The sequence below is a fragment of the Plecotus auritus genome, assembly GCF_963455305.1.
Source record: "Plecotus auritus genome assembly, chromosome: 15".
In the NCBI taxonomy this organism is placed as follows: Eukaryota; Metazoa; Chordata; class Mammalia; order Chiroptera; family Vespertilionidae; genus Plecotus; species Plecotus auritus.
This window is the reverse complement of record NC_137781.1, coordinates 14,738,990-14,759,345: the sequence shown is the minus strand read 5'-3', so window position 1 is coordinate 14,759,345 and position 20,356 is coordinate 14,738,990. Positions and strand designations below refer to the sequence as shown.

The following is a 20,356-nucleotide window of genomic DNA, read 5'->3' as shown; positions in this document are numbered from 1 at the left end:
ACTCTTTGGTGAGTTTGAACATACGGATCACGCTCTGAAACGTTCACAGGTGAAATAAGCTTCTCTGTTACACATATCCATGGTGAGGCAAAAGTAGGCTTACAGTTGTGAGTATGCAAAACACAGTTTATTCTCTGTTCTTAAATAACTACGTTGTATATTTTAAACGATATTTTTATTGATTTTTAGGAGGAGGGGAGGAGGAGAGAAACATCAATCTTCCGGCTCCTGTAAGCCCACTACTGGGGATCCAGGAACGCATGTGCCCTGACCTGAAATTGAACCAGTGACATATTAATGACTGGAATGACGCTCAATTAACTGAACCACACTGGATATGGTGGTGTTTATACTGGTATTATCATTTATTAATTATTTTCAATACCAACAACTGTAAATCTACTTTTGCCACACCCTGTATTTACCTCATGCCCTTTTATTTTAATATGTTTTTATTGATTTCAGATAGGAACGGAGAGGAAGAGAGAGGTAAAAACAACGATGAGAGAGAGTCATTGATTGGTTGCCTCCTGCATTCCCCCACCGGGGATCGAGCCCGCAACCCTGGCATGTGCCCTTGACTGGAATCGAACCTGGGACCTTTCAGCCCGCAGGCCAACGATCTATCCACTGAGCCAAACAAGCTAGGGCCCTCCTCCCCTTTTATCCTCTTTCTGCTTCCCAAGCCCTCCATGCTGGCATTGATATAACTTCTTTGAAATAGATTAGTTCATATTTTTCATTATTTGTAGGCATTATAAGGTGTATAATCTTTAAGAAACACTGACATCCTTCAGGCTACAGTTATTTTCAGATTCACCAATGACATTTATGTAAATAGTTAATTCTTTGTTTCTAAGAAATATTGTATTATTTGGATTAGCCACTTATCCTTTGATCTGTCTGTGGTTTTGTTTATTTTCACGTTTGCAGTTTTATAAATAAATCTGCTGGCATTATTGTGCTGTTTTTTTCTACAGATACAAGTTTTTTTGTTGTTGTTTTGATTTTTAATTTCTTTATTGATTAAGGTATTACATATTTGTCCTCATCCCCCCATTACCTTCCCAAACCCCCCCCCACTCATCCCCCCCCTCCCCGTTGTCTGCAACAACTGGTTAGGCTTATATGCATGCATACAAGTCCTTTGGTTGATCTCTCCCCCTTACCCCCACCCTCCCCTATCTTCCCTCTGAGGTTTGACAGTCTGATGGATGCTTCCCTATCTCCGGGTCTGTTTTTGTTCATCAGTTTCTGTTGTTCATTATTTCCCCTAGATGATGAGATCATGTGATATTTATCTTTCATTGCCTGGCTTATTTCACTTAGCAAAATGCTCTCCATTTCCATCCATGTTGTTGCAAATGGTAGGAATTCCTTCTTTGTTAGCGCAGCGTAGTATTCCATGATGTAGACGTACCATAGTTTTTTAATCCACTCATCTGCTGATGGGCACTTAGGCTGTTTCTAGATCTTAGCTATGGTGAATTGTGCTGCTATGAACATAGGGGTGCATATATCCTTTCTGATTCGTGTTTCTAGCTTCTTGGGATATATTCCTAGAAGTGGGATCACTGGGTTAAATGGGAGTTCCATTTTTAGTTTTTTAAGAAACTCCATACTATTCTCCACAGTGGCTGCACCAGTCTGCATTCCCACCAGCAGTGCACGAGGGTTCCTTTTTCTCTGCATCCTCGCCAGCACTTGTCATTTGTTGATGATAGCCATTCTGACAGGTGTGAGATGGTACCGCATTGTCGTTTTGATTTGCATCTCTCGGATAATTAGTGACTTTGAGCATGTTTTCATGGGTTTCTTGGCCTCCCTTCTGTATTTTTTCGAAAAGATTCTATTTAGGTCCGTTTCCCATTTTTTGATTGGTTGTTTATCTTCCTTTTGTTAAGCTGTATGAGTTCCCTATAATTGTTGGAGATTAAACCCTTATTGGTGATATCATTGGCAAATATGTGGGCTTTCTTGTTGTTTTGTTGATGGTTTCTTTTGCTGTGCAAAAGCTTTTTATTTTGCTGTAGTCCCATTTGTTTATTTTCTCTTTAGCTTCCATTGCCCTAGGAGCAGTATCAGTGAAGAAATTGCTTCAGCATATGTCTGAGATTTCTCTGCCTGTGGATTCCTGTAGTATTTTTATGATTTCCCGTCTTATGTTTAAGTCCTTTATTCATTTTGAGTTTATTTTTGTGTATGGTGTAAGTTGGTGGTCTAGTTTCATTTTTTTTTGCATATATCTGTCCAATTTTCCCAACACCATTTATTGAAGAGACTCTCTTGACTCCATTGTATGTTCATGCCTCCTTTGTCGAATATTAATTGGGCATAGTGGTTTGGGTCGATTTCTTGGTTCTCTATTCTATTCAATTAGTCCATATGTCTGTTCTTGTGCCAGTCCCAGACTGTTTTGACAACAGTGGCTTTGTAATACAGCTTGATATCTGGTATTGAGATCCCACCTACTTTGTTCTTTTTTCTCAGGATTGCTGCAGCTATTCGGGGTCTTTTTTTATTCCAGATGAATTTTTTGAAGGTTCGTTCTAGATCTGTGAAATAAGCCGTTGGTATTTTAATGGGGATTGCATTGAACCTATAGATTGCTTTGGGTAGTAAGGATATTTTGATGATGTTGATTCTACCAATCCATGAACAGGATATGTTCTTCGATCTGTTTGTCTTCCTCAATCTCTTTTTTCAGTGTCCTGTAGTTTTTTGCATATAGGTCTTTTACCTCCTTAGTTAAGTTTATTCCTAGGTATCTTAATTTTTTTCGTGCAGTGGCAGATGGGATTGCTTTTTCAGTCTCTCTCTCTGTAACTTCATTATTGGTGTATAGAAATGCCATAGATTTCTTGGCATTAATTTTGTATCCTGCTACCTTGCCGGATTCATTTATTGAGTCTAATAATTTTTTGATGGAGGCTTTAGGGTTTTCTATGTACAGTATCATGTCATCTGCGAATAAGGACAGTTTTACTTCTTCTTCTCTGATTTGGATGCCTTTTATTTCTTCTTCTTGTCTGATAACAATGGCTAGTATTTCCAGTAATGTGTTGAACAGGAGTGGTGAGAGTGGGCATCCCTGTTTGTTCCTGTTGTTAGGGGAAATGGTTTTATTTTTTGCCCATTGAGTGTGATGTTGGCTGTGGGTTTGTCCTATATTGCTTTTATGATGTGGAGGTATGATCCTTCTATCCCCACCTTCCTGAGAGTTTTTGTCAAAAATGGGTGTTGGATTTTGTCAAATGCATTTTCTGTGTCAATATATATGACTATGTGATTTTTCTCCCTCAATTTGTTTATGTGATGTATCACGTTTATTGATTTGCAGGTATTGTACCATCCTTGCATCCCTGGGATAAAATCCTGCTTAGTCATGGTGTATGATCTTTCTGATGTACTACTGGATCAGATTTGTTAGAATTTTGTTGAGGATTTAGGCATCTGTGTTCGTGAGGGATGTTGGCCTGTAATTCTCTTTCATTGTGTTGTTTTTATCTGGTTTTGGTATTAGGGTGATGCTGGCTTCATAGAATGAGCTTGGAAGTGTTCCTTCCTCTTGAATTTTTGGAATAATCTGAAGGGGATAGATTTTAGTTCTTCCTTGAATGTTTGGTAAAACTCTCCTGTGAAGCCGTCTGGCCCTGGGCTCTTGTTTGCTGGAAGCTTTTTGATGACTGCTTCCATTTCTTCCATAGTTATCGGCCTATTGAGATTTTTAGATTCTTCCTGATTGAGTTTTGGAAGGTTGTATTTTTCTAGGAATATGTCCATTTCCTCCAGGTTGTCTAGTTTTTTGGAATAGAGTTGTTCATAGTATTTTTTAACAATCCTTTGTATTTCTGTGGAGTCTGTTGTTATTTTGACTCTATAATTTCTGATTTTGTTTATTTGGGTCCTCTCTCTTTGCTTCTTGGTGAGCCTGGCTAGAGGTTCATCAATCTTGTTTATCCTTTCAAAGAACCAGCTCTTGGATTCATTGATATTTTGTTTTTGTTTTGTTTTGTTTTTGTTTTTTTTTTTGTTTTTTTTGGTCTCCGTGTCATTTATTTCTGCTCTAATCTTTATTATCTTTTTCCTTCTTCTCACTCTGGGCTTTTCTTGTTGCTCTCTTTCTAATTCTTTGAGTTGTAGAGTTAGATGATTTATTACCATTTTTTCTTGTTGTTTTTTTTGTTTTTTAATGTAGCCCTGTAGAGCTATAAACTTCCCTCTCAGGACTGCTTTCGTTGTGCCCCATAGCATTTGCATTTTTGTGTTTTTATTGTCATTAGTCTCCAGGATGTTTTTAATTTCTTCTTTGATCTCATTGGTAGCCCAATCAATATTTAATAACATGTTATTCAGCTTCCAAGTGTTTTGAGTATTTTGGATTGCTTCTATTGTAGTTTATTTCTTATATTATGCCATTGTGGTCTGAGAAGATGCTTGCTATGATTTCAATCTTCTTGAATTTGGGGAGACTTTTCTTGTGACCCAATATGTGGTCTATTTTTGAAAATGTTCCATGTGCACTTGAGAAGAATGTATATTCCGTGGCTGTGGGGTAAAATGTTCTGAAGCTGTCACTTAAGTCCATCTGATCAAGTGAGTCATTTAGGATTGCTGTATCTTTGTTGATTTTCTGTCCAGAGGATATCCAGTGAAGTCAGTGGTGTATTAAAGTTCCCTAGTATGATTGTATTATTGTCGATCTCTCCCTTGATATCTTCCTGGAGATTTTTTATGTATTTGGGTGCTCCTAATTTTGGTGCATATATGTTTACCAGGGTTATATCCTCTTGTAGTATTGATCCCTTTAGTATTATGAAGTTGCCTTCCTTATCTCTTGTTATGGCCTTCACTTTGAGGTCTATTTTGTCTAATATAAGTATTGCTACCCCAGCTTTTTTTTTTTTTTTCATTTCCATTTGCCTGGAAGATATTTGTCCATCCCTTCATTTTCAGTCTGTGTGAGTCCCTTGTTTTGAGGTGGGTCTCCTGTAGACAGCATATATATGGGTCATTTTTTTATCCATTCAGCCACTCAATGTCTTTTAATTAGAGCATTTAATTCATTTACGTTTAAAGTTATTATTGAAAAGTACTTGTTTGGAGCCATTTTTATTTTTTTGAGCCTGTGTTCCTTCTTACCTTTTTATTTCTTCTTTTTACAGCATTCCCTTTAGCATTTCCTGCATTGCTGGCTTGGTAGTGATAAACCGCTTAGCCTTTTTTTGTCTGCGAAGCTCCTGATTTCCCCTTCAATTTTTATTGATAGTCTTGCAGGATAGAGTATTATTGGATTTAGATGCTTGTTTTGCATCACTTTGTATATCTCCTTCCATTCCCTTCTAGCTTGATGTTTCTATTGAGAAATCATTGATAATCTGATAGGGGATCCTTTATAGGTAACTCTCTGTCTCTCTCTTGCAGCCTTTAAGATTCTCTCTTTGTCATTAACATTTGCCATTGTAATTATGGCGTGTCTTGGTGTGGCACTTTTGGGATTCATATTGCTTGGGACTCTCTGTACTTGTGTAACTTTTTTCTTCTCCATATCAGGGAAGTTTTCTGTCATTATTTCTTCAAATAGATTTTCTAATCCTTGCTGCTCTTCATGTCCTTCTGGCAGCCCTATTATACGTATGTTATTTCGTTTTGCATTGTCCCAAAGCTCTCTTAGGCTCTCCTCCTACTTTTTCATTTTTTTCTCTATTTGCTGTTTATATTGGGCTTGTTTTTGTACTTTATCTTCTAATTCACTAATTCAGTCTTCTGCTTCTTCCAGTCTACTATTGAAGCCTTCCATGGTGTTTTTGATTGTAGCTATATCATTTTTCATTTCTTCTTGATTTTTGCATAAGTTGTTGATTTTCTCGTCCATCTGGTGTATGAACTGTATGACCATTACACTGCATTCTTTTTCTGTCATGTTGCATGCTTCCGTTTCACTTATTTCCTTTCTTGGCGATTCCTCCTTTTCTTTCCTCTGGGGATTGTTTTGTTGTCTCCTCATTCTGACTATCACCAGAGTCGCGGGGGCCTGGGCCATGTGCAGTGGGAGTTTTGCACCCCCAAGTGTCACTGAAGAGCTCTGACACCATGACGTGCAGCTGCTATGGGATGGTGGGAGCCACGCTCGCCCCACGTCAGTCACAGGCGCTTAGTGTGGCCTCGTGTGTGCACCTAGAATCTGGGGCACTACCTGTGTCACGTTGAAACAGAGAACCTGCTGTGGTGTGCCAACAATCAAAGTCCCCTAATGCGTGTTAGGAGTCAGATGCTTCCTGTGTCCGCGCTGAGAATCGAGTATCAGAGTCTCTGTTGCTTGGTGCTACCTCGCACCGAAAATTAGGGTCCCTGTGTGCGCATGCGCTAAGAATTAGAGTCACTTGCACTTAGTATGAATGTACTGGGAATCAGGGATCCCAGGCGCATGCAGTGAGAAACAGAGTCTAGTCACTGGTGCTCATTGCTGCCCCTTGCATGGAGATTCAGGGTCCCCGATCTGCTTGGGAGACTGGGTTGCACAGTCGCACTGTGTTGGCAGGAGGTCCACTCTTGCCCTGCGGAAAACAGCCTCTGTGTGCGCTTGCCCTGAATCAAAGTCAGGTGGCACTGCTGCTCAGTGTGGGTGTGGGGTCTGGTCCCGCGGGTGTGCACTGCGGGAAACAATCTCCCCGTATCCATGCACCTAGGCTGAAATTCAGTGCTGCCCCCTTGTGTGTTCACGGGGTCTGGTCTTGGGGAACAAACTCCCCAAGTTCTGACGTCCAGGTTCAAATTCAGCGCAGCCTCCCTGCTTGGGTGCAGGGACTGGTCTTGGGAAACAAACTCCCCGGGTTCACACCCCCAGGCTAAATTCAGTGCTGTCTCCCCATGTGGGTATGGGATTTGGTCGTGGAAAACAATCTCCCCAAGGTTGCATACCTCGGCTCAAATTCAGCACATCCTGCCTGGGCGTGGAGCCTGGGTGAGGGAAACAAACTCTCTGGGTTTGCACGTCCAGGTTCAAATTCAGCGCAGCCTTTCTGCCAGGGTGTAGGGCAGGCGTCCTCAAGCTACGGCCCGCGGGCCACATGCGGCCCACCGAGGACATTTATCCGGCTCGCCTGGTGCCGCTGCCTGTCCTGCTTAGCAGCCGACTTGTCCTGGGCCCGCAGTGTGCATAGGAATTTGTTGATAGTTGTTTTTTTTAAACTATAGTCCGGCCCGCCAACAGTCTGAGGGACAGTGAACTGGCCCCCTGTTTAAAAAGTTTGAGGACCCCTGGTGTAGGGTCTGGTCATGGGAAACAATCTCTCAGGTTTGCACCCCCAGGCTGAAATTCAGCACTGTCTCCCTGCATGGGTGCAGGATCTGGTCACAGAAAATAATCTCCCCAAGGTCGCACACCTATGCTCAAATTCAGCACAGCCTCCCTGCCTGGGCGTGGAGCCTATTTGTGGGAAACAAATTCCCCCAGTTTGCACATCCAGGTTCAAATTCAGCATTGTCTCCATGCCCTGTGTGGGCGTGGGATCTGGTCGCAGAAAACAGTCTCCCCAAGGATGCATGCCTAAGGTCAAATTCAGCACAGTCTCCCTGCCTAGGCATGGAGCCTAGTTGCAGGAGACAAATACCTTGATTTAAAGCATCCAGGCTCAGATTCAGCGCTGTGTCCCTACCCTGCATGGGTGCGGGATCTGGTTGCAGAAAACAGTCTCCCCAAAGATGCGCACTTAGGGTCAAATTCAGCAGTCTTCCTGCCTTGGCACAGAGCCTGCTCACCGGAAACAAACTTCCCCTAGTTCACAAGTCCAGGCTCAGATTCAGCGCTGTCTCCCTGCCCTGCGTGAGCGCAGGATCTTGTCACAGAAAACAATCTCCCCAAAGATGCGCACTTAGGGTCAAATTCAGCAGTCTCCCTGCCTTGGTGCGGAGCCTGCTCGCAGGAAACAAACTTTCTGTGTCCGACACCAAGACTTAAAGTCAGGTAGAGCTGCCACTGCTGTGTGTTTTCAGAAAGCCCTATTGTTAGTGCAGGGTCTGGCAGTTCCGATCCGGTCCCACGGGGACAGTGCAGGAGGGGGATTGGCTTTGTGACTCACAGAAATCTGCAGCTGGGGTGCCTGGAGTCGTGGTGTCTGCAGCTGTGCTCCCAGATCTTCTACCAGAACAGCTGTATGGTACTGGTTTGCTACCGAGACCAGACTGTGTGGTGGCGTGGCTAGGATCCTAGTCTCAAACACTTATGGTTTTCAAGATGGCATGGTTTCTGTGCCGCCGGTGTTCTCCCCGCCAGATATATGTTTTACAAATTGATTCTATTAGCTTCTTAAGTAAAAAAAGACAGGCATCAACTGAGTTCAAATGAAGAAGACAACTGTTTTAGAGGATGGCTCTATATTTAACTCTATGTTCTTCAAAATTCAATACCTTAATTATTTTTTTCTTTTTTAATCCTCAGCCAAGGATATGTTTATTGATTTTTGAGAAAGAGGAAGAGAGAGAGAGAGAAAGGAAACAACGGTGTGAGAGGAACATGGATCACTTGCTTCCTGTACATGCTCTGACTAGGGATCAAATCCACAATCTTTTTGGGGGGTTAGGGTGTTATGAGATGATGCTCCAACCAACTGAGCCACGTGGCCAGGAAACACTATAATTCTTAATGTTTCCTTCAAACCATGTATTAGTAGGACTCAGCATTTGAGAGAGTGTTTCTGTTGCATGTGTGAGTATTGGTTGTATGTGTGAATTTGCTGCTACTTTGTGTGTGCCTGATTGTATCTGTGTGTGTTTTTATTCCCTTTGTGTCACTCTTCTGTCTCCATGTATGTCTCTTCTTTTGTGTGCCGGTGTGTGTCCACTGTGTGTGTTGGTGTGCCTTCTGACATTGTCTTGGTGTCCCCATGTGATCTTATCTGTGTGTTTGTGTGTGTTCCCCTCAAAGTGATGTCCAAGTCTGTAGTCTGGGTCTGTGTGAGCCTGGGCACAAGCTCTGTTCCTGAGAACCCGTCTTTGCCTGGGGGTGTTCTGTGCCTGTGCGTTTCTCTGCTTATGGTGTCTGTATGTTCCCTGTGAGATTGTGTATGTGTGCACCCCAACAACAGGCAAATGCATAGGCAATCTCCATAGGGTTGATTTAGAGGATAGTATGTTCATCTTCCTTGCTTCCCAAGCTGAGCCCCTTTTTCACCTGCTCTTCCAAGCCTCTGTTTTACCCCTTTGGTTCCCATGTCAGGCTTATGGGTGGATGAAGTGAAGGGTCATAGAACCCCAGTCTGAGCAAAGGTGGGGAATTGGGGGAGACTCTGATGGCAGAAAGAAGGTATAGAATATGGAGGTGTTGTTTTGGAAGTACTCTAAGCCTTCGGGGAGGATCGGGGAGATCTTGGATCCTTGGAAAGGAATCAGTGGATGTGTGTATATGCGGGGAAGAATTCTAGGTTCCTGATTCCCCCGTAGGAATGAATAACTGGAGAGGGCTAGGAGAGTTTAGTGGTCTTCCTGGTCCCTGATGAGCAGGTCAATTTCTTGCCCATGTGTAAGCTAGGCTGATACTTCTTAGGGAATGTGCCTGGGGCTGCTCAGAGCATCAGTTTTTGACATATGGGCTCTCATAATTTACCAGGTGAGCTTGGACACCCAGGAACATTGGGATGAGGAGGGAAAATTAGGCCCACTGCTCTCTCCAATGAGGATGGAGAGAACTATGGAGCGGCCACATTTAGCACAAGTTCAGGCACAGAATGAATGGATACCTAGTGTCAACATTGGTGTTAATGTCAGCATTTTGACAATTAGCCCCACCTGAAGGAGCACTCACCTGGCCAATGCAAAAGATAGAGACTTGGAGGTAGAGTAGTGATTGATGCTGATTTCAAAGAACATGGATGCTAGAATGCTTCAAGTCCTGTATCCTTCCTAATCACATTCTTAACATGTGGGTCTTCACTTCAGCAATAATGGGGGAAGTGAGACAGCCACGAATTTATCAAAGGTCACGCTCAGAAATGGGTTCTAAGTTTGCTGCCAATGATATCTAACCAGTCTCCTTTTGTTGAAGTTCACTCCTTTGAATCTTGACAGTGATGGTTTTGGGCAGCTCTGGGACAAAGTCCACGTGGATGAAGAATAGAGAGAACCATACTGGCTTTTTTCCACTGACATTTCCTACCAAAACCTACCCATCTCCTTTGCCTCTGCACAGCTCCAAAAGAGGTGGTCACATGTGATCACATAAATGAGGCCCATCAAGTAGGTCAAGTTCTCATCCTGACCCCCTGCATTGTGCTTTGATCAATGAAATATGCTGGGAGTGAAGCTGTCACTTTTAACAGAAAAATCTGGAAGCACTGAGAGTGGCCACTGTCGCTGTCCATCTCTGAGTATGAAGGAGGTATCTACATGGTGGGTTCCTTTTGTACCAGTCCCAGGAGAACCAGGGAGAACATGTAGCATAACCAAGAAAGATACCTTCTTTAGTTTGTTATCCACAATAGTATCTAGCCAATCCTAATGGTTATACATTAACAACTCTACTCTCTAGGATGCAGTAGAGCCTAACATAGGAGCCAGAGCTCTGTTGTTAGAGACACACGGGTTTGACTTCTAGTCCTGCCTTTTATTAAACTTCATAAGCAGTCAATTTACCTTGAAATAGTAATGCATGTGAAGCATTGAATCCCGGGCCTTGCACATGTAGTAAACATTCAGTAACTCTTAACCCCATAGCTTCACAATGTGTACTGACTACAAACATGTAGACAATGTAGGAAATGTCAACTTGTTCATCTATGTATGTTTTCAAATTTTGTTTTCAAACAAATAGGATAGGATTATGTATATTTTATCTTAATAATGTGATATTTTTTGTTAAAACTAAAAAATGTGAAAACTGGAGTGGGTCTCTGGTTGAGTGTAGTCCCATGAACAAAAAGTCTACCAGTTTGATTTCTGGTGAGGCACAAGCCAGGCTTTCTTGGTGGATTCCCAGTCGGTGGGAGGGGCCATGCAGGAGGCACAAGTCAGTGTTTCTCTCTTTTCCTTTCCCTTCTACTCTCTATACTAAAAATCAAATAAAAAACATAAAAACAATACATCCATTCAGATTTGTGGTCTTCAGGAATAATTGAAATAATGTTTTCCACCTCAGTGAGCATTCTGAAATGCTCATAGAATCTGAAATAATATCTCCAAATAAGAGATCAGTTGCACTTTCCAGAAACCTGGGACCAGCCACCAAATCCGAAAATTACCAGATCCCAGTGCCCCTGGGGCGCTCCAATACCAATGTTTGCAATGATCAGTCAGTGACTGGGATCCTAATGCCACCTGCTGGGCCAAAAAAACGTAAGTTACCCAAAGGGCAAGGCGCCCAATGATGGCTGTGTTTAGCCAATGAAAGCCCAGGACAGGTGTATTTACCTGTGGTGATTGGCTGGGTATTACTTTCAGCTTCTTTCTCAAGGTGGGCATTTTGAGCTCTTTGTTGTGTTAACATATTCATAGGCTCGAGTGCTGGATCACAAGAGGATGAGGCATCAGAGGCAGAGCCCCCCTTGTGCAGTGGTTTGTCTGAAGCTTGTTGAGCAGCAACAGCCAGTATTGAGGCCTATGTGCCTCCCTCACTCCATTTTTCTTGCAGAGTTCTATTCCTCCTCATTCCATTTACCCTCCATCCTTTGGTGCCTGTCAGGTCCTGAAGCCCAGGTCACAACATCCAGAACAGTGATGTGGGTGATAGATGGTGTGAGGGATGAGAGAGGGTGACAGGCTGCAATGCCACCTTGTAAGGTTTCGGTTGGTGCGGCTGAGCTGAAAGAATTCAGGAATCCTGGGCTTGTTTTGTATCCAAAGGCAAAAAAGCAAACAAGGCGAAATATTGCGTGAGAAGTTTTAGTTTCATTCTCAGGAACCTAGGGCCATCGATGGTGGAGAATAAATGAGGGACATTATCTGAAGTAGGGTTCTAAACTTCCCAACTGCTCAGAGGAAGAAGAAACTATTAGGGAGAGGATACCAGCAGGGGGCAGGAATGAGAAATCCTTTGAAAGATAGCAAACTAGGCAAGAGTGTGCCTTTAGGACTGAGGCCCTGATGTAATGTGGTCATCTCCAGGTCATCTGGCCCTGGGTCTAGGGAAAGGTACTGAGCGGCCAGAGCCCATGGATCCTGGCAGTGTTTGCAAGGCTCTCAACAGGCCTTTGCTTTCCACAAAATCCTGCAAATGCAACATCGCTTAGGGGTACTGGTTTGTGGAGCTTATTTCAGGGCCTCACACTCTTGTGGCCTCTGAGATAGTGGAGTCCTGGGACTCTCTGCCACTCTTCCAGCCTTTGGGCCTGGGAAGCTTGAACAAACACTAAGCCCAGATCCTAAATTCAGGTCTAGGGTTGTATGAATTCTCCCTTATTTTGGCAATTAGAGGAATGAAATGTTGGAGGTCCTCCCAGGATGTGTAAACACATGGAGTAAAGACCAAACCTGTTCAGAGAATTGTAGGCATCCTCTTTTTAAAAATAGGGAGGTAGCCCTACCGGGTTTGCTCAGTGGATAGAGCGTCGGCCTGCAGACTGAAGGGTCCCAGGTTCGATTCTGGTCAAGGGCATGTACCTTGGTTGCTTGCACATCCCCAGTAGGGACTGTGCAGGAGGCAGTTGATCGATGTTGCTCTCATCGATATTTCTAACTCTCTATACCTCTCCCTTCCTCTCGGTAACAAATCAATAAAATATTTTTAAAAAGTCTTTAAAAATAAAATAAAATAAATAAAAAGAGGGACGTATTAAAAATGGGAGAAAATCATATCTAGAGGAGCTTTGTGACAACTTTAGAGTCTGTTTTGCAGGTGATGGGAGTATGGCAGATTTGCAGAAGTGGTTACAGGTGATCTGAACCAGATCTCAGACCCCTGGTGGCTGCAGCATGATGAACAATATGCCTGTGAGGTAGGAGGCAGAAAGACTAGGAAGGAAGCAGCTGTGATAGATTGGTTGAGGATGATGGTAACTGGCTCACGATGGTGGCTGTGGAGATGGAAGTAGCAGTTGCATTCTGGATCGGTGATTTAGGTGTGGCCGGTTGAGAGAGACAGAGAAGTAATAGTCTCAATTGAAATTAAGGCTTGGATTTAGCACCTGAATGTATGGAAACCCCATCAACTTAGACGGAGAAATTCATAGTAGGAAGTGTTATGTTCATAGGAGATACAAAAACTTTTATTTTCTGGCCTGTTAGGGTATTTCAGAGAGCAGTTCAAGAGCGTCTAGAATTCTGATGAGAGTTCAATAGGAAGACTTCCTTAAATGTAGTGGAAAATGTATAGACCACATAGGAGTTGTAGATCACCTTTGTTTGTTTGTTTGTGTGTGTGTGTGTTTAGAATTGGATGCCAAAGAGTATTTCAAACAAGACGAGACTGTGGTTGGTGCTTATTTTCTTCTCTAAACACTTACCAGGTTTTGTTTTTCTTTGTTTTTTGTTTTTTGTTTTTTTATTACCATCGCTGTGGCAGGGTTGTTGCAGTCAGTTTAGCGGAATTGCTTAGGGGCATGAGTGGTCATCTCTGAGGTCACTGGGCATGGGGTAGAGGTCACAAGTGATAGGATTTAAGTGACGAAAGGCTGAGACTGGTGAAGAGACATCAAGTGCAGCACCAGTGGTGGTGGGCTCTGAATATCTGAGATCCGATGTGCTTCACATTAGGTGAGGTGGGAGGGAAAAAAACAATCAGGGATGGAGACCTTCAGAGCAGGACACAACACTTCCTCTATGGTTGTGATCTATGAGATTATGGGTAGTACATCACCCAGTTTAAATTTTCTAGGCATTCTCTGGGTCATACCTGCTCAATAGTGAGTATGAGGCCAATGAGTTGAGTATGGGTGCTTAGGATATGGGAGTGCAGGTGTGGGACAGGTGTGGTAGGAAAAAATGTCATGCACTTGGAGAGGGTATGTAAATTTATGGCTGCAGGGCCCTGACATTAACATAATAATGAAAGAAGGGTGAGTCCATTTCTGGTGGGGACTGGATGGTATGACATGGGGAATTTTAGGGTAATTCCTGAAAAGAGAAGTTGTTGTAGTTCTGCATGCCAGATGAACAGCTTACTATATATATATACACACACACAGACACACACAGACACACACATTCAACTGCTGTTTTTTGTTGAGGGCTGCCCCAGTGATCAATAGGAATGAGATAGCATACATCAGTGTCACCTGTGCTTGAAAACCTCCACTGACATGAGCAACGGAGACAATAAGAGGGAAATACATTATAGTGGTGATAAATTAGAATTTTGAAAGAAGAAGCTAACTAGGTAACAACCTGTCCTTGTCACAGCATTTTCGTATTACCAGTGAGGTTGTTCCTTTTGGAATGAAGCTGCATGAGAGGAGTGTGGTTCAAAGAATTATGTGACGAAAAGTGATGTAGTGAAATGTAATGGCCTCAACAATCTGGGTTTGGAGTCAGAATGGTGAAGTGTGAGGCCACGTTTTTTGGAGTCTTGGAGGGAAAATTCAGAGAAAACAAGCATATTACCTGACAAGACCAGTGCCAAATCACTCACACTCCCTTTATGTACAACAGCTCTCATAACCCTAACGTCCTGACACCCACTGTTATTGAGAAGGGGCAGTGTGACTCACATTGAGGCCCAGAGCACAGGTATCTTCTATTTGCTCAACTCCCTTTATTGTTGTGGAAGACACAGCATCAGTAGGAATATAAGGATAGATTGAATTTTATGGGACCGAGGCCTGGTATCTTCTCTTATGTGGGGAGTAGAGGGAGCAGATGGATGTGGTGAGTTAACGATATGACAGAATTGGAATATTAGAAGAGAATCTGATCATGGCTGTACTGTCCCCATTTTGACAGGATATGCACTTTGAGGATGTGGTCATTGCTTTTTCTCAGGAGGAGTGGGTGCTCCTTGATGAGGCTCAGAGACGTCTGTACTGCGATGTGATGCTGGAAGTGTTTGCACTTGTTGCATCTGTAGGTAAGAACTTCACATCTCAGTGTCCTGAGGTGATGTTCTCTCTTACTTTATTCTCCAGGCATAGCACTCTCTGTCTCACAGCCAGACCATAGGTTCTGCAAATATTCCTAACTGTCTTCTCAAATGTACTATGGCTGCCAGTGCTGAGCACTGTGGAAAGCCCTGAGCAATAGACTCCACAAACTTCTCTTACAGTGTTTGCCTCAGCAAGTGCAGGAAGTTTCTGGGAGTAAGGGGTCTTACAGACAGCTTAATTGATCCCACCTGCTGTTTCTTCCTTGGAGGGTGACTATATTCAGATCCATGGCTTCCATTTCTACCCCTTTCCTATAGCTAAATTCCTGGGTGACTATCTGTGCCAGGTTATGGTCTTTACTTGCATGAACCATGTACTGTTCCTGTAAGACCCTCTTTCAAAGCAGGAACCAGCTCTTTTCCATCAGTGTTCAGATGGAGGTGCCACTCGCTACACCACATTTCTACCTTATCTTTTACCTACTTTCCTCCTTCTGACATGTCATTTCACCTGTGACTTCCTGGCTTTCGGCTATGTTTACCTTTATGGCATTTTACATCATCTGCTCCGCTGCATTGCTGCCTCTGCTATATTCTTTAACACTGACTTATATATGTGTTATGAATTACACATACATGCTTAAGTAGGTTTCAAACATCAGCTACTCATTCATTGAATTTTTCTTGAAATAAGACGTAAGCAAAATTCTGCAGAGCTTGCCTATGTCACCTGCAGACAAGCCCTGCTGAACACTGTTAAGCTAAGGAAGGGCTGCAAGTCTTACCGCTCTTCCATGTGGTGCTTCCCATCTTTGTGTCATATTCCTGGTGTGGTCTTCCTTCCTTTCGGATCTGCAGAGGCCCAGAACTTTACAGAAGCCTCTTATTAATGCTTCCATCACATCTCTTCTTTTCTGAAAATTGCATGGAGCCCAGGTGTCATTACTGGCAACACACTTTTGTAATGGAAATTCCTCCTGTCCCCACAGTCCTCAATCATTTCCTCACCTTTTTTCTGTTTTCAGGTTGTTGGCATAAAAAGGATGAGGAGGAGGCCTGTTCTGATCAGAGTGTATCTGTACAAGGAGAGTCACATGTCAGGGCTTCTAACACAGCTCCAGCAATCCAGAAGTCACATTTCTGTAAGCGGTGTTTCACAGTGTTAAAAGATACTTTGTACCTGACTGAGTTACAAGCAAAATACTTTGAGCACAAATGCTTCTTCAGTGACTCATGTGTGAGAGACTTCTGTTTCAGTGCAAACCCTCACCAGCAACAGAGGGATGTCAGTGAAGAGACCTCCTGGAAAGAAACTATGGACAGACCCTCATTTGTTACCAGGTGTAGCTTCTATTTATCAGAGGTACCTTCAAACAACAGGGAGATTAGGGAAGATGTCCAAGCTCCCTCAGAGCTTCTCCAGGCACCGGCCTCTCAGAACACTGAGGAGCCACACAGTGGCTGTGAAGTGTCACAGGAATATCTCAGTGGAAAAAGTCATCACCAGTGGGCTGAATGTGAAAAAGCTGCCAGCAAGAAACAGAAAGTTGTTGAATGTCATGGTGTCTGTTCTGGAGAACTGATTTATGATTGTGACGAATGTAGGAATGTTTTCAGAGGCATCTTTAACCTCATTCAACATAAGAGAGTTCAAAGTGGAGAAAAACCATATGAGTGTACAGATTGTGGGAAGTCCTTCTGTCAGAGTTCTAAACTCATTCAACATCATAGAATCCTCACTGCAGAAAAGCCTTATAAGTGTAGTGAATGTGGGAAGTCCTTCAGATATAAGTCTTCTTTAGATAAACACCAGCGAGTTCACACTGGAGAAAAGCCATATGAGTGTACAGATTGTGGGAAGTCCTTCAGATGTAAGTCTAATGTCAAGAAACACCAATGAGTTCACACTGGAGAAAAGCCGTATGAGTTTACAGATTGTGGGAAGTCCTTCAGTCAGAGTTCTAAACTCATTCAACATCAGAGAATTCACACTGCGGAAAAGCCTTATAAGTGTAGTGAATGTGAGACGTCCTTCAGATATAAGTCTTATTTCAATAGACACCAGCGAGTTCACACTGGAGAAAAGCCATATGAGTGTACAGGTAGTCAGAAGTACTTCAGTAAGAGTTCTAAACTCATTCAACATCAGAGAATTCACACTGGAGAAAAGCCATTTGAGTGTACAGGTTGTGGAAAGTTTTTCCGTGCGATTTCTACCCTCATTAACCATCAGAGAATTCACACTGGAGAAAAGCCTTATAAGTGTAGTAATTGTGAGAAGTCCTTCAGTAGTAAGTCTGATGTCAATAGACACCAGCGAATTCACACTGGAGAAAAGCCATATGAGTGTACAGATTGTGGGAAGTCCTTCCGTGAGAGTTCTAAACTCATTCAACATCAGAGTATTCACACTGGAGAAAAGCCTTATAAGTGTAGTGAATGTGGGAAGGCCTTCGGACGTAAGTCTGATGTCAATAGACACCAGCGAGTTCACACTGGAGAAAAGCCATTTGAGTGTACAGATTGTGGGAAGTCCATCAGACGTAAGTCTAATGTCAAGAAACACCAATGTGTTCACACTGGAGAAAATCCATTTGAGTGTACAGATTGTGGGAAGTCCTTCAGTCAGAGTTGTATAGTCATTCAACATCAGAGAATTCACACTGCGGAAAAGCCTTATAAATGTAGTGAATGTGGGAAGTCCTTCAGATGTAAGTCTAATGTCAAGAAACACCGAGTTCACACTGGAGAAAAGCCATGTGAGTGTACAGATTGTGGGAAGTCCTTCAGTCAGAGTTCTAAACTCATTCGACATCAGAGAATTCACACTGCGGAAAAGCCTTATAAGTGTAGTGAATGTGAGAAGTCCTTCAGATATAAGTATTATTTCAACAGACACCAGCGAGTTCACACTGGATAAAAGCCATATGAATGTACAGTTGGGAAGACCTTGAGTGAGAATTCTAAACTCATTCAACATCAGAGAATTCACACTGGAGAAAAGCCTTATAAGTGTAGTGAATGTGGGAAGTCCTTCAGAAGTAACTCTAATGTTAATAAATATCAGTGAGTTCACACTGGTTAAAAGTCTTGAGTGTACAGATTGTGGAAATCTTTTACCAAAAATTGTAGCCTCAAAACACCGGAGACATCACAGTGGAGATAGGCCTTAAATGTGTAGGTAATGTTTCCTTTTTCTTACCCAGAATAACAACACTGAAGGAGAATCTATGATGCACTTTTATCTCAATATGATCCCTTTTTATCAGGAAATACACTCTGCTAGATTCCTCAAGTTTCCGTTACAAGTGAGGCTTTACGGAGCTGCCTACATTGGCTATCCTGCCCAGGTCTACTATGTGATTGATGTCACTGTGAAGGTTTATGGCTGCAGTGATTTCTCCTCTACCACCTGGCTCACATTAACAGTGTGAATCAGTTACAAACCTGCATGCTCTTTTGTGCTTGAATAAATTCTCAATACTCTGAACACACCCTAGGAAATTTGGCACAGTGGATAAAGTGTTGGTCTGCAGACAGAAGGGTCCTGGTTTTGATTCCAGTCAAGGGCACATGCTGGGGTTGTAAGCTTGATCCCCAGTGGGGTGCATGCAGGAGGCAGCTGATCAATGATTGCCTCTCATAAAATTCTTTTTTATAAAGGAACCACTGGCAAAATTTAAATAAAGTTACAGATTTGTGAATAAGTAAATACATAAATAAATACTCTGAACTCTTGGCAGTGTCTTCATTCCTTCCTTTCTGACTAGGGAATGGGCCTGACTCAGGGTTTGTCCAGAATACCCATCAACAGCAAAGAAGTAGTCTCTCTTAAGGTGGTTCTCACATTATGCTGTGATGATTGGCTTATGTTCTAGTTCACCAATCTGAACCCCACTGGCTCTGGTTTATAATATTTCAGTAAAGGTGTTTTTTCTGTTGTACCTTTAATTGTGTTGGTTCTATTCACTGCCTGCCATGATTTGAAAGCACTGTTGTGATCTGTCAGTATGTAAATGTGAACAGATATTGTGGGGACGTCAAACCTTCAGTGCTTCGGAAGGGAGAGAATGATGGCAGAAAATCACTCTTTGTCCACAACCTGCTTATTTTGCATTGCTGCCCAAGGCCTTGTAAGAAAGACTGCATGACTTTGTAGTTTTAATTTACAGCTCAGTACCTTGGTTATTGGTGAGGTCAGTGGTCACCCAGAAGAGGAGGATTTTGCTGTCCTTCTGTTCACAATAGGAATTATGTTCTGTTCACTGTATGTGTTACATATGTATCAGCAATGTTTAGGGGAACTCCTCCCCACGGACTGCAAAGGAGATGTGCCATGAAGTACGAAATTTCATAGTTTTGTGTCGCTTGTTTAAAGACTCTGAGGTTAAACTACTATTGAGACAGAAACACTATATTCAGAGCGATGGGAAAAACTGCAGTAAATTAGATCGAAAATGTCTGCTTTGAACGTAAATCCAAAAATATTCTTGGGCCGATGGGTTGTGTCCTTTGTTTACAGACATTCTCAGCACCTCCAAAACTTTTCCTGTAGCTGAAGTCATTGGCAGAGAAAATAATTTAATTGTTTTGAGGATTCCCCTGGTTTCTATAAGGTGTTCCCTGCAAGGTCATTTCTCAATATGTAAGAGCTCAATGCTGGAGGAAGGATAATCCTGTAATCAGTCCTAGGATGTGTCTTTTGTAACCGGTAACCATTCCTGTTCATTCCATGGCAGTAGTCTTCCCTGCTTGCCACTATTTTTTGACATTGAGGCAAAGCTGTTCCTCTCAGGAAAGGAGCACTGACATGCAAGAAAGCGCACTTTTCTAATGTGTGTTATTTTGTTAGCCTTGACCGAGAGATAAAGCTGTGAAACCACCACAGGTGAAATCTTATCTGTCACTGTATTCAAGGAGTGGGAAAAGTAGACTTTCAGTTGTGACTACACCGCACCGCTTATGCTTTAAAAATATTATTTAAAATGCCTTTATTATATTTATTTATTTACTTATTTATTTATTGGAAATGAGGAGGGAAGGTGGAGAGAGAGAGAGAGAGAGAGAGAGAGATACATAAGCTCCTTTCTGCACTACACTTACTGGTGACCCAGGAGGAACTGTGTACTGACCTGGAATTGAACCAGTATATTTCAGTGCCCTGGATGACACCCACCCAGCTGAGGTAACTGGTGAAAGCAGAGTTTATTCTGATATTTTTATGTATTAATTATTTTTCATACCAACAAATGTACTCCTACATTTCCTACACTCTACATTTTCCTCCTGGCCTTTTATAATCTCTCTTTCTGAATTTCCCAGTCTTCCATGCAATCATTCATTTCTCAT

The 20,356-nt window shown here is 42.5% G+C and overlaps 1 protein-coding gene across 1 annotated transcript; it reads left to right on the top strand.

The window, feature by feature from the left end:
- The first annotated feature begins 228 nt into the window (after positions 1-228).
- Positions 229-19,205, top strand: LOC308239102 (zinc finger protein 551-like). Its single transcript, XM_080651698.1, has 3 exons — positions 229-355; positions 14,869-14,992; positions 16,033-19,205. The coding sequence occupies exons 1-3, from the start codon at positions 338-340 to the stop codon at positions 16,905-16,907; spliced, it is 1,017 nt and encodes a 338-aa protein (XP_080507824.1). The 5' UTR covers positions 229-337; the 3' UTR covers positions 16,908-19,205.
- Positions 19,206-20,356: the final 1,151 nt, after the last annotated feature.